The sequence below is a fragment of the Lemur catta genome, chromosome 4 (genome assembly GCF_020740605.2).
Source record: "Lemur catta isolate mLemCat1 chromosome 4, mLemCat1.pri, whole genome shotgun sequence".
Lineage (NCBI taxonomy): Eukaryota > Metazoa > Chordata > Mammalia > Primates > Lemuridae > Lemur > Lemur catta.
In genome coordinates this window covers 12,085,688-12,099,299 of record NC_059131.1, presented here as the reverse complement: position 1 = coordinate 12,099,299, position 13,612 = coordinate 12,085,688, and the positions used below count along the sequence as shown (strand labels likewise).

Below are 13,612 nucleotides of genomic sequence, written 5' to 3'. Positions count from 1 at the left end.
CTCACTCAACGTACTTTCCTTGGTCACAAATTCAACGTACAGCTAGCTTTCTTAGTTCCACTCCCACATCCTCTATCGCAGAATATATTTTGCTACCTATTGGCCTCTCTATATAAGTATCCTAGGAGCATTTCAAACTTAGTGTTTTCAAACAAAACTTATTTTTTCCTCTGTCTTTGCTGAACTTGCTCTGTCTACTTATAATGGCATTTGGCATTAGTGTGAAGATGAAACAGAAAATGAAATTTTAAAAAGCAAGCTCAAAGATTTGATTGACTTTAATGGTCACATTAGAAGGACACATGATAATAAAATCCTTTTTGTAGTTTTAATGAAGAATAAACAGGAAGATAAAGATGAAGAACAGATTAATAGCCAATTTCCCCTGCCTGTGAATAATTAAACTGTCAATTAAACTCAGTTGTTTATGCCAGTAGGAACTTGGACATTAAAGAGGTTTGACTTTGGGTTTTGACAAACCTGGATTTGAATCTGGGCTTTGCTAAGTTATAGCTATAGAATCCTTTATAAGTTAGAGCTAAGTTGTAGCTATATAACTTCAAGTCGTTCACTTGAGCTTTTCCCCTTTTGTAAAATAAGGGCAATATTTAGTTCATAAGAATGTTGAGGATCAAAGGAAATAAAGTGTTCATCTCAAAAGCTAAGTAATAGTTATTCAACAAATGTTAATTCTACTCAGCCATTTTACCCAGTCTTTAAATCTCTTGGTTTCATTTCTTCCCTTCATCCCTGATACTACCACTGCTTTTGTCTAGCCCCTCATCATTTAGAAACTGATCTCTTCTGCCACTTTTCTTACTGTTTCATCTGTCCTCTACATTGAGGCCACAGAGATGTTTTCAAAACACAAATTTAACTGTTCAAATTTTGTTATTTGAAATATTGTGCTTTTGCTGATCCTGAAATCTTTGATGGATGGACTTACAAATTTTTTTACATAAATATTTATATTATTTCTTATCTGGTGAGTCTCATGATTTTGTGATATATTCCAAGCAATATACTTAATGCAGTACATTAAAAATGAGAGTTTAATGTAGAATAAATGTCTTGTGGTGGGAAGAACAGAATTGAGGATGAGATAAACACAGTCCAGGGCAGATTCAGAAGTAGCAGTTATTTACCTTTTTCAAAAAACAAAACCACCATTTTCTGTTGATAATTCTGTTATGCTTGTCACTATTCTTAGTTCCTACAATGATATTAATGGGAATTATGAATTATTAGATACTTTTTAAAATTTAGGATTCTGTTAAAATGCATTTGACTTCTATTAAATTTCCTATGTGTCTATATGCTGTAATGAACTCATAGTTGTTGATTTTTCTTCTTGCGCTTATTATTTTATTGGTGATCTTCATTGTCCCTGCTTTTTCCTGTAAGGGAGAAATAATATTGTTCTTTAAGTCTAGTGTTTTTAAATTATAAATAATTAATTAAGCAAATATTAAAAACTATAAAGAGCTTTATGGATATATTGAAACTCCCAGAGGAGCTTTTGTGTATTCGTTTGCATCTAGAAATAGGTCTCTTTAGCATATTGGAAGCAATTTTACTATTTAAATTTGTATCTAACTCTGGCATTTATATCTGTTTTTGAAAATCCATCATTAAATTACAAATTGATTCCTGTTTTAAAAGGTAGGATCCTTCAGTGTCTGTTAGATACAAGTTACCTTGGCAACCTAATAGCAAACTGCAAATCCCATGTCATGCTCCAGCAAATAAAAAACATTATCATCATGTAGTGTTCGAGTGTACTATCTTTTCTGTAGTATAGAATCTCACATTCATTGTGAGAAGCACACCACATTTTCCCTTGTACGTATCAGTCAGCTGAAGTCTGAGTGCCTGCTAACTGCAAGATTATATATTAGGCGTTAATAAAAACAGTGTTTAAAAGGGCATTTAATGTTGGGAAAACCAAAAAGTAATGCTTTCTCTTTGCTTTTCTATAATAAATAAATTATTTCTCATTAATTGAGAAGGGAATAGAGAATGAGTAGTAAAGAAGAAAGTGTCATTGGAAAAATAATGGCCTGGTAGTATCTTACGAAATTTAACAATAAGCTGAAACTAATATATGTTGATTCTTGTTATTAAACAGTTTGAAAATATGTTTGATTTGAAGTTTTTGACTTCTTCAAGAGGTTCAGAATAAGCATTAAATTATTTGTAAAAATGATGGTGAATATTATGTAGTTTTGACTGTAATGGTAATATTGTCTTGGAAGGCATTTGTTTAGGTTAAATGTCCTTTGGATGTTAATATACCTTTTAAATGGTATTTTATTTATCATAATAGGCTCTTTGTTGCCTTCAGGATAAGATAAAAAGTCCCAGTTGTTTTTTGTGGTTTACAGCAATTCTTCTCAAACTTTAATGTGCTTATGAATCACCTGAAGTCTTGTTAAATATTCTGATTCAGTTGGCCTATGGTTAGGCTTGCGGTTCTGAATATCTAGTAAGTTCTGGGAAGACATAGATGCTGCTTGCTGGTCCTTAGACCACGCTTGGAATATGAGGAGTCTACAAGTCCATCTGTGGTCCATTCTTTCCCCACTGCTCTAACTTTATTGCTTGTTGACTATGCCTTATAATTTATGGCACAGTATCATGGACTTGCTTATAGTATCCCCTGTAGCAGCAGTTTGTAAAGTGTTGTCCAGGGAATCCATGAGATTCTTGCAAGGGGTCTACAAGGCCAGAATTGTTTTCATAATAATCATAATCATCATAAGATGTTATTTCCTTTTTTTGCTTTTGTTCTCTTAAAGTGTACAGTGGAGTTTTCCAGAGGTTATATGAGTTGTGAGATGTCATTGCTCTGACTGATGGAATGTGTACTTGCGTGTTCTTTGTTTTAAAAGTTTCTTAGCTTTAGTTTCTAATATAGTAAATATCGATAGATGTAAGCAAAAACTGTTTGAGGTCATTAGTACTTTTTAAGAGATCACAACCTTTGAGAGCTGCCCTCGTACATACTGGTCCATGGACACAAAGACTCAGTTCTGGAACTTAATCAGAGCTGTTTCCTTAGTCACAATGACTACTGGGCTGGAGTGATAGTTTCTCTTCCCCACATGGTCTCCAATGCCATTGCAGTGAGAGTGTTCTTCTCACCTCTGGACAATGGTAAAAGTCCTGACTTTCTACTAGGCCTCCTTTGACACCAGCCAAGGAAGAGGGGGTAGGTAGCACCCTATTACTGCTTGGTATGGGTGGAAGTCTAGGCTCTTCAGCTGATCTCCACTGCCACCATTATCATGGCCCCCTACTTGGCCTAGTTAGCCTTCTCTGACACCATACCAATTGGGGTGTTGAGATGCCACCTTACAGCCTTACCAGGGTGGAAGTCCAGGCTACCCACTTGCCTTTGCTTGCATGGATTGGGGAGGAGCCAGTTTTTTCAGTGGTTGGTGGGAGTAGAGCAGTTATTGTCTAAACTTTTTTGTCTTATTAGGCTGCCCTTTTCCTGGCCCTTTGGCTAGAGAGAGCAAGCTTTCCTTGGGGCCTTTATTTCCCCCCACCTGTTTGTTGGTGTTTCCCACTTGCTTGCTTCTCCAAGTCTGGGGTATTTGAGAAAAAAGGAAAACTCAAGGAACTTAACTACTGTGTTGTTCCTTGGGTCTACCTTCTTCTCTTCACCTTTCAGAGTCTTCTTATGTTTGTTTTATATATAATGTCCAAGGTTTTTGTTTCACTTAGCAGAAAGAAAAGGAAAACGTACATTTATTCCATCTTCCTGGAAGCAAAGTCTCTCATTTCTTTTTTAACTTGTGTTTCAGGAGAAGGAATTAGAGACTGAACTTTATGCCACAGCATACCCCTTATACTTAGTTGTATAAAAATATGTGAATAAATATAAAAATATTCTCATGAAAGAAAAACTAGATTTGATAAAGCAAAGAACTAATTTGGAGACAATGTTTAAAATAGCCCTCAAACTTAATTGGAGTTTGTGTAAAATCATGACTACAGATGAGGATTTTACAAAATGTAAGATAATTTTATATAGTAAGTTTGAGGCTTTAAATTATCATTGTTTTGGGAAATAAAATTATAAAAATTTGATTCAGGAAGACATGAACCTATAAAAACCAATCTATGAGAAAGAAATTGAAATGATTTTATAAGATTAACTTTAAAATAGTCTATACTATCTAATAAGTTTGACCTTAATTCTTTCTCAGTTTCTAAAAATATTTAAATGTCATGCCATCGAAGCAATTTTAGAGCATTAAAAAGATGTGCAAACCACTCAGTTCACTTACTAAAGCATGCATTGTCATAATACCAAAACTTGACAAAGACAGTTCCCAAAAATGGTTCCTCCAAAATATGTGTAGGTATTTAACATTTCTACAAAATTGGTTCTGTCAATATAAGTTTGGAAACCGATAGATTAAAAAATTAAACCCTATTTGTGAATGTCTCTGTCTCTTCTGCTCTCCTTTTCTCTTGCATTCCTTCTCCAGAGTCCCTATTCTGTTTCTGGATGTCTACCTCATGTTCTTTCTCTAATACCACTCCAGTAGCTCCCATGCTCCCAAGTTACACACACTTAAGACTGGGCTTATTGGCCTGTGTACATATCATGAGCTAGAACTATCATGTCAGTGAGGATTGACTAGAATCTTTGAGTACAAATTCTTGAGAGGAAATCTCATTCAATCTACTGTTGCCATGGGGAGAAAGGAGCCAGGTACATGGTACAGACAGGGCTGCTGTGTTCTAATATTTGGGGGACTTAAATGCATTGAGCCTAGAACTTATGTATGTCAGGGATATTTCTCTCCATTTATTCAGCAAGCAATTATTAGGTACCTATCATTTTAGGTCTTAAATGTATTCTAAAGAAAACAATGAAAGCACAATCAAAGTAGTCATAAAGTTTAATTTTCAGTCATGGGCTATCAACTTTGGAGGTTCAGTATCAACTTTGGAGGTAATCTATTAATAGATTTAGGAAACTAGAGGCCACAGTTTCACAAAATCTTTTACCTTTTGAGTTTAGGAGTCAAAACAGTTAGGTAGACTCAGATTGATAAAATCTTGGCCAATTTTACTCTGAAGTAAAATCAACTAATGTCGAGTATGCGGATGATTTGTTTGAAAGCAACATAAATTTATTATCTTACACTTCTGTAGATTAGAAGTCCAATACAGGTGTCACTGTGCAAAATCAGAGTGTTAGTAGAGCTATGTTCTTTCTGGAGGCTTTAGGGGAAAATCTGTTTCCTTGCCTTTAACTAGCATCCTTTGACTCATGGTCCTCTTCCTCCATGCTGGATGGAACACTAAGTAACTTTATTTTTTAAAGTAAAAATAGATGGACATAATACTTAAAATTTGATAAGCTTCGTGTGATTTATTTTGTTAAGTCTAATGTAAATAACAACCAAATAGATGCTATATTTGATTTACTTCATTGTTACTATAAATATTTGTTCAGACCTGATGGCCAAAAGAAAGGAAGAAAATTTCTTCTCTCCTGAAAATGCCAAAAGACCAAGACAAGAAGAATTGGAGGATTTTGATAAAGATGGTGATGAAGATGAATGTACAGTTTCTTTCACTAATGGTACCTCCACTTTGGTGAGTACGAAATTTCAAAATTATACTAATTAGGCTGAGTGAAAGAAACTATTCCCAAAAGGTTACATGTTGTCTGTTTCCATTTATTTAACATTCTTGAAATGACGCAGTTACCATCACAGGTTAAGAAGGGTTAAGGTGGGATGTGGATGTGGTTATAAAGAGGCAATGTGAAGGATCCTTGTGATAATGGAAATATTCTGTATTTTAACTATATCAATATCAGTATCTTGGTTGTGATTTTATACTATTGTTCATGTAGTACATGTATGCAAGATATTTCTTAACAACTGCATGTGAATTTGTAATTATCTCAAAATAAAAATGTATTTAAAAATTCTTCAACCATGATTTCCAGTATTCTCCTCATATAAGGATGTAAATGTTTTCTGCTTTTTAATAAGATGTATGTCTGGAAGAATAGAGCCAGGAGTTTTTAAATAAACCATTAAAATAGCTAGAAGCATGAAAGTGGTCTTCAAAAAAATTGAAATTTATTCTGATAAAATAAAGCTGATTTGTTATGGCACTTAGATAACTACACCATGCAAGTGAGTACTGTGTGCCAAATTCTCGGTTAAACCATTTATAAGCTTTCTCTAATTTAATGTTGACATATATTTACAGTATAGGATTTATTCCTGTTTTTTAGATTTGGAAGCTGTATATTCTTTATACATTACCAAAAGTCACACAGCTGTCAATAAATGACAGACGCAGAAAGTCACAAAAAGAGCAGGCTTTACTTTTTAAGATGTGTACTCTGCTCTTTGAATTGTGATTCTGAATGTCAGATAGTGAATTCAGTGTGGCTGAACCATGGCTGAATAATCATCTTTCAGGGGTGTTCTAAATATAGTTCTGTATTTTTCAGGAAGTTTTACTATAATGGTAAACTCCCCTCAACCAGGGGGAGTCTGCTTCCGCCCCCTGGGGACATTTAGCAATGTCTGGATCTGTTTTTGGTTGTTACAACTGGAACAGGTGTGTACTATTGGAGTCAAATGGGTAGAGGCTGGGGATGCTGCTAAACATTCTGCAATGCACAGGACAGATCCCCCACCAACAAAAAATTATCAGACCCAAAATGCCAATATTGTCAATATTAAGAAACCTTGTGATACATTTATTAGATCTTTAAAGATTCTAGAATGAGTGCTGACTCATAGAAGGTTCCCGTTTTGAAGTTGCCATTATTCACGTTCTGTAACTTTTTTCATTGGTAATATGGCTAGTCTTTCTGCTGCCAGCAATGCTTGCATGATTATAATGAGTGAATTAGACAGATTGACTGTTTTCTTCCATTGTTTCTTATTAATAGACTGCAGCAGAAGTTGGAATAATTGAGAGTATTCAGCTAAAAAACTTCATGTGTCATTCGATGCTTGGACCCTTTAAATTTGGTTCTAATGTCAACTTTGTTGTTGGGAACAATGGAAGTAAGTGCTTTTGCCCTCCTCATTTGACTGGGAACAGTACTTTGAGATAGAATACATTAACTTTTTGAAATAGGTGACTACTAGTGTTGATAAGTATTTGGTTTATAGATCTAGGACTTGTGATTATGAATATTTTCAGTATTTGCTGCCAGTGTACACTTAAAGAAAATATTGAGTTAACTCTAGATTTATTATTTAAGTGGTAGGGATAAACATTTCCTGCTTATGTTTTTCATTCATTTACCTTGAAATCCATAGCATAGAAGGGGAGACAAGAAATCCTCACTGTGATTGAGTCAGCCCTGTTTCTTATCTTGACTAAAAATCATAGTAGAGCACAAATGAATTACCTTGGCAATGTAAACATGAAAGTAAGTAATTCTCACTGTTATGGCCAATGAAAGCTTTAAGAGGAGGAGGTATTTGTGCCATTACTTGAATGAAAATTATAGATTCTGTAGGTCGCATTGGGGAAGAAGAAGCTGAGATGTTCCAGGCAAAAATTGCTCATCTGCAAAGGTTTGGAGGAGTAGAAGAAGATGTGTATGGGGCACGGTGAATAACCTTACATGTTTTATTGTATGGTGCACAGTGGGGAGGGGCAGAAGCTGACTCTGGAGAGTCATGCTGTAGGTGATATTGTTGAGGATCTTGTATGTCATGATAAAGATTTTGGAGTTTTATTCAGAAGTCAATGGGGACCCAATTAGTTTTTGAGTAAGGGAATGAAACAAACCAGCCACATTGTGGAGGATGGGTTAGAAATGGGAAAATAGGTGAGGCAGCTCTGTGATAGGCCAGCCAGGCATGAGAGATTGACTGCTGGCCTGAGATGGACCCAAAGAAAGGAGGCTTGCCAGAGTCTACCAACTGGTGACAGTGCTAGAATAGGAAGCTAGGTGTGTGTAGCACCACAGACTGTTTTGTTCTGTTTTTCCTACTCTATCATTCAGTTAAAAAGAAGTTTTTAGGAGAGGATGAACAGATAAAGGAAGCAGCAAAGAAATACTAGGAGGTTCTGAAGTTAGGTCTTTTTAAAAAAATTTTTGAAACATTGATTTTATTAACAAAACTTAATAGAATGGAAAATAATGCAAATAGTGGAGGCAGGGCATTTGGTAATGGAGAAAAGGAAGTTGGAATAGGAACTTAAAAAGCATTCTAGGAACTAAATTGGGTTAATCAATGGTGTGTTTTGCTTACTTTGGGGTATATTGTGGGAGATAGTGGGCTGATAAGAGTTGATTGGATTGGTTGATCATGAAGTTCAGAAAATGGTTAACATATTCTGGGTAATTGTTAGAGATTTTGAAATTTTTCAGCTTATCATATTTTATATTTGTTAGGATAAAAAGAAGTACACTTTGCTAAAGGCTAGAAAGTTAGTACTATTCAAATAGAAACAATAAGTGTCAAAATATTACATAAAAATATCTGTGTGACTTTGCTAATTTTTTCCTACTTAAGTTCATTCATTCATTCAACCAATATGTATAAGTACCTATTATGTGCTGATATTGGGGATATAGCATTGAATGAAAGAGACAACATTTCTATCCATATGGAACATATATTCAAGGGATGTTAAAAACAGTTTTTGATGTCTGAAAATTTATGAAAAAAGTAAATAGTAACTGTAATTAAATTAGAATGTAATAAAAATCAGTATGTATTTATATAGTGTAAATAGTAAGTTCATTTATTAGGCTGATGGGTCATGGTGATGCAATGGAAGTTTCAAGTTGGGAAAGTATCACAACAGTTTTTTTCCATTTCCTTGTTAGTGGCAAAAATTTGACTCCTGAAATGTACTAATTTTTTCCTAATAGTAGCAGCTAAATATCTCATGACATATACAACTTTTTTTTAAAGTTTCTGCTTTGGCACTGGAAGAAAATTATAATTGAATTATAATATTTTATTTTAGGATGAAAGTAATTCATTCAGAAACCTTTTTGGATCAAATTGTAGGAGTCAGCCTTTTCTTTAATGAATGTGATTTCTTCAACATCTGTTTCTTTAGGTGGGAAGAGTGCAGTACTGACGGCTCTCATAGTTGGTCTTGGTGGAAAAGCAGTCACTACTAATAGAGGATCTTCTTTAAAAGGTTTTGTGAAAGATGGGCAGAGGTAAGTGTTTGCTTTCTGCCATCTATTTTCAATTCTTTAGTAAGAAGCAGCTACTTTAGATTCCCAATTTATGTAGACATTACTGGAAATAAAGTACCTTCCAAAATAGAAGCAGAGGTATCATATCATTCCTTTCTCTTGCCCCTTGTTGCCAGCATGGCCCACTGTTGACTGTTATCCTCTCAAAACAGATAGCTTGTGTAACTTACTGTCATGTACCTGGCCACTTACACTTATGCTTCTGTTACCTTTCTGGAATAAATAGCAGTGATAGTTCTATGTTCTCTGTTTAAAGAAGTATTTAGAAACATTGCATAATCCTGACTCTTAACCCAAACCCAGCATCAGCAAGTCCATGTTGATATGACAGGGGAGAGATCAAAATCAGTTACCAGCCAAGGTGTCCCTGCACAAAATTGCTATTTTCAGCTAAGAATTCAAAAAATTTCTGAGTTTTTACCCAGGTGGGTTGAGTTTGATTTGAGGACCACAATGACAAGTTTATCTGTGATCCCTCTGAACCCTTGATGAATGGTCATATGACGACTCTTTGGCTTTACATTTATATTTCTTTGCACCAAATTGTCATAGGGTGCCTTCACATAGCTATATGTTGTTTTTGAAGGAAATTTTCTTTATTGACAGTACACAAAATATAGTGGCTTGAGGTCAAGAGTATTTTTTAAAAATTTCAGAATATTACAGAGGTACAAATGTTTTGGTTACATGGATTGCTTTTGTACTGCTTGAGTCAAAGTTAAGTGTACTCATCACCCAGATAGTGTACATTGTACCCGTTAGGTGTGATTTCACCTATACCTTTCTGCCCTCTCCCACTTGCATAATTTCTATTGAGTTTTACTTCCATCTGTGCACATTAAGTGCTGATCAGTTAGTTCCAATTTAATAGTGAGTACATGTGGTGTTTTTCCATTCTTGTGATACTTCACTTAGGAGGATGGTCTCCAGTTCCATCTAGATTGTTGCAAAAGGTATTAATTTTTTTTATGACTGGGTAGTACTTCATGGTATACATATACTACATTTTATTAATTCACTCATGAATTGACGGGTACTTGGGTTGATTCCATATTGTTGCAATTGTGAATTGTGTTGCAATAAACATTCTAGTGCAAGTGTCTTTTTGATAAAATGACTTTTTTGGGGGGTAAGTACCCAGTAGTGGGATTGCTGGATCAAATGGTAGGTCTACTTTTAGTTCTTTGTGGAATCTCCATACTGTTTTCCATAGAGGTTGCATTAGTTTGCAGTCCCACCAAGAGTATATGAGTGTTCCTTTCTTTCCTTATCTACACCAGCATCTGTTGTTTTGGGACATTTTGATAAATGCCATTCTTACTGGGATTAGGTAATATTTCATTGTGGTTTTGATTTGCATTTCTCTGATGATTAGTGATATTGAGCATTTTTCATATGTTTATTGGCCATTAGTCTATCTTCTTTTGAAAAGCTTCTCTTTGTATCTTTTGCCCACTTTTTAATGGGGGTGTTTGATTTTTTCTTAATAATTTGCTTGAGTTCTTTGTAGATTCTGATTATTAGCCCTTTATTGGCTGTATAGCATGCGAATATTTTCTCCCATTCTGTAGATTGTCTGTTTGCTCTGTTGATTATTTCCTTGGCTGTGCAGAAGCTTTTTTAATTTAATCAAGTCCCACTTACTTTTGTTGTTACTGTGATTGCCCTTGGGGTCTTCTTCATAAATTCTTTGTCTAGGCTGATACCTCGAAGAGTTTTTCCAACATTTTCTTCTAGAATTCTTAAGGTTTCATGTGTTACATTTAAGTCTGTTACCCATCTTGAAATAATTTTTGTGAGTGGTGAGATATGGATCCTGTTTCAATCTTCTGCATGTGGCTGTCCAATTTTCCCAGCATCATTTATTGAGTAACAGATTCTTTTCTCCAGTGTATGTTGCTGTCTACCTTGTCAAAGATCAGGTGGCAGTGTGTGGATGGTTTTATATCTGAGTTCTCTGTTCTGTTCCATTGTTCTATGTCTCTCTTTTTGTGCCAGTATCATGCTGTTTTGGTTACTATAGCCTTGTAGCATAGTGTAAAGTGTAAAATGATGCCTCCAGATTTGTTCCTTTGCTTAAATTTGCTTTGGCTATTCGGGCTCTTTTCTGGTTTCAAATGAAGTGTAGAATTATTTTTTCTAGATCTGCGGAAAATGACGTTGGTACTTTGATGGGGATTTCATTGAATCTGTAAATCACTTTGGGTAGTATGGACATTTTTACAAAATTGATTCTGCCAATCCATGAGCATGATATGTTTTCCCATTTATTTACATCACCTGCAATTTCCTTCCTCAGTGATTCGTACTTCTTTTTGTAGAGATCTTTCTCCTCCTTGGTTAAATATATTCCTAGGTATTTTATTTTCTTTGTAGCTCTTGTGAAAGGTATCGAGTATTTGATTTAATATTAGTTGTCCACTTTGCATCATCTAGGACTCATTGCCTTTTGCCCACTAGCAGCTCTCTCTTTAGGCTTATCTCTTTATTTTTCATCCTTCCCCAGATACCTCTGAAAGGGTCCTTGTTCTTCATACCAACTGAATGTCCCAAATTCTGTCATACATCTCCCAGCGTGAGGCTTTTCCCACTGCTAATTCTATTACACACCCAGTGCCCAGAACTTTTGAAACTTTCATAATTGACACTGATGTATTTTTTCTCATGTAATAGACTTTCCCTCTGCTCAGTGTTTTATCCATTTAACTTCTCCCTATTTTATCACTAAAAAATACAAATACGAATCAGGCCTGCAGGCTTTTTATGTATTGTGCAGAAGCTTTAGGAATCTTAACCTTAAGCCAAGATTCCAAATTGCCTGAGGAGAAGGGGAAAAGATACACAGAAAATCATTTCCCATGCTCTGTGGCCTTGGAAAAGAACTATTTGATAACAGTTCTCTAGCAGAGTTTCTGTTTCCACTTGTTTGGGCCCCAGCCCAGCAAGGTTTTCTTCCCACCCCCAAACAAAATTGTGTCTAAAGTAAAAAATTAGTTGTTTTAACACTTTTAAGATAATGGTCTCAACTGTATTTCAATTCATTATACTTAACTAATCGTTTCTTTGTTGTCCAAACAATCACGTAGTCTACTTGGCCAAATAAGACATGGATCTTTCAAAGATAAGCTTCAGAAAGAAATTATTCTTTATGTACCATTAAATGTTTTCTGTCTCGGTTAAATACTTTTTATTTTCTTGCATTTGAGAAGTATTTAGACCAAAGTAGAAACTTCTTTCGGAGACCTGTCCTCTGAATACTGTTTTTTTGTTTTGTTTTGTTTTTAAAAAAAAGACTAACACAGATCACTGACTTTTAAGGACGTGGCTGCCTGTGGAAGGTAACATTAATATGTTTTAAAATGGTTAATAACAGGTTAAAAATTCTAACCTGAGCTCACTCTCCTTTTTACTGACCTTTTCTAAAAAAGTAGCTAAAAGCAGAGATTTTCCAAATCCATTACTATTCTGCTTATCATCCTCTCCCTCATTTAACACATTTGGTATCTATAAAATTTGCCTTGTTTTATAGTCTCTGATTCTGTCATCACTTTTTCACAGAATCAGCTCATTGAGGTTTTCAGTTCTATTCTTATTCTATCCCACATGTAAAATCTATGCAGCCATCCTACTTTAGGATGACTGGCAGTCTGGCAGAAGTTCGAGGTAGTCCTAAGGACTCGCCTTCCTATCCCTCATCTTAAACATTACACTCTCCATTTGTTACACCTTGGCTGTGGGCTGTGGGCTGTGGGCTTCCTGGCTTGGTGTGTTTCAGCTCTCCTTACAGATGCTTACCTAGCGTGGTTAGGAGAAGCTAGAGGACTGTGCCTGAGATACTTTGCCTGGGGTCCAGCCCTGTGGTTATCCACCAGTCCTTTGCAGTGGCACAGGGACAGTGAATGAATTCTCTTAATGTATCTCTTCACATGAAAACCTCTCTTGGTGACCCAAGGTCTCAGACCTCTTGCTACTTAGGTTCTCTTTGAACATGTTCAGTTCACTGTTCCCTCTCTTGGCCTTCCTGATACTACCCTGGTGTGGTGGCCTTGGGATTGTTGCAGTATTCCTGTTTTTGACATCAGCTGTGGCACAAGGATTATTATAAAAGGACAAAAACTCACACACTTGTTTTCTGTTCCTGGTTTAGTGAAGGATACAGAACCTATTGCAGATGAACTGGCTACCCAGAGAAGGAGCAGATACATTATCTTTTTATGACTTGTTCCTTGGTCCCATCAGTGTGTGCTGCTGCCATTTATCTCTGTGTAGATAGGTTCTTCTGGAGTTGAGAAAGAAACCAAATTCTTATTGTGGCACCACTTGTCTGTGTTGTCATTCAGAAAGAGCTCTCACTGATAGTTTTTCTTTTCCCTTAAGGGTCTGCTG

At 35.5% G+C, this 13,612-nt stretch overlaps 1 protein-coding gene across 2 annotated transcripts in view; it reads left to right on the top strand.

Annotated features, from left to right (window-relative positions):
* SMC6 (structural maintenance of chromosomes 6) overlaps nucleotides 1-13,612 on the top strand; it is an 81,184-nt gene that overhangs the window by 1,984 nt on the left and 65,588 nt on the right. For both annotated transcript variants that reach the window (XM_045549068.1, XM_045549070.1), the window contains exons 2-4: nucleotides 5,477-5,619; nucleotides 6,941-7,058; nucleotides 9,082-9,187. In XM_045549068.1, the coding sequence (XP_045405024.1) occupies nucleotides 5,482-5,619; nucleotides 6,941-7,058; nucleotides 9,082-9,187 (362 nt within the window). In that variant the 5' untranslated portion in view covers nucleotides 5,477-5,481. The remainder of the gene's footprint in view (nucleotides 1-5,476; nucleotides 5,620-6,940; nucleotides 7,059-9,081; nucleotides 9,188-13,612) is intronic.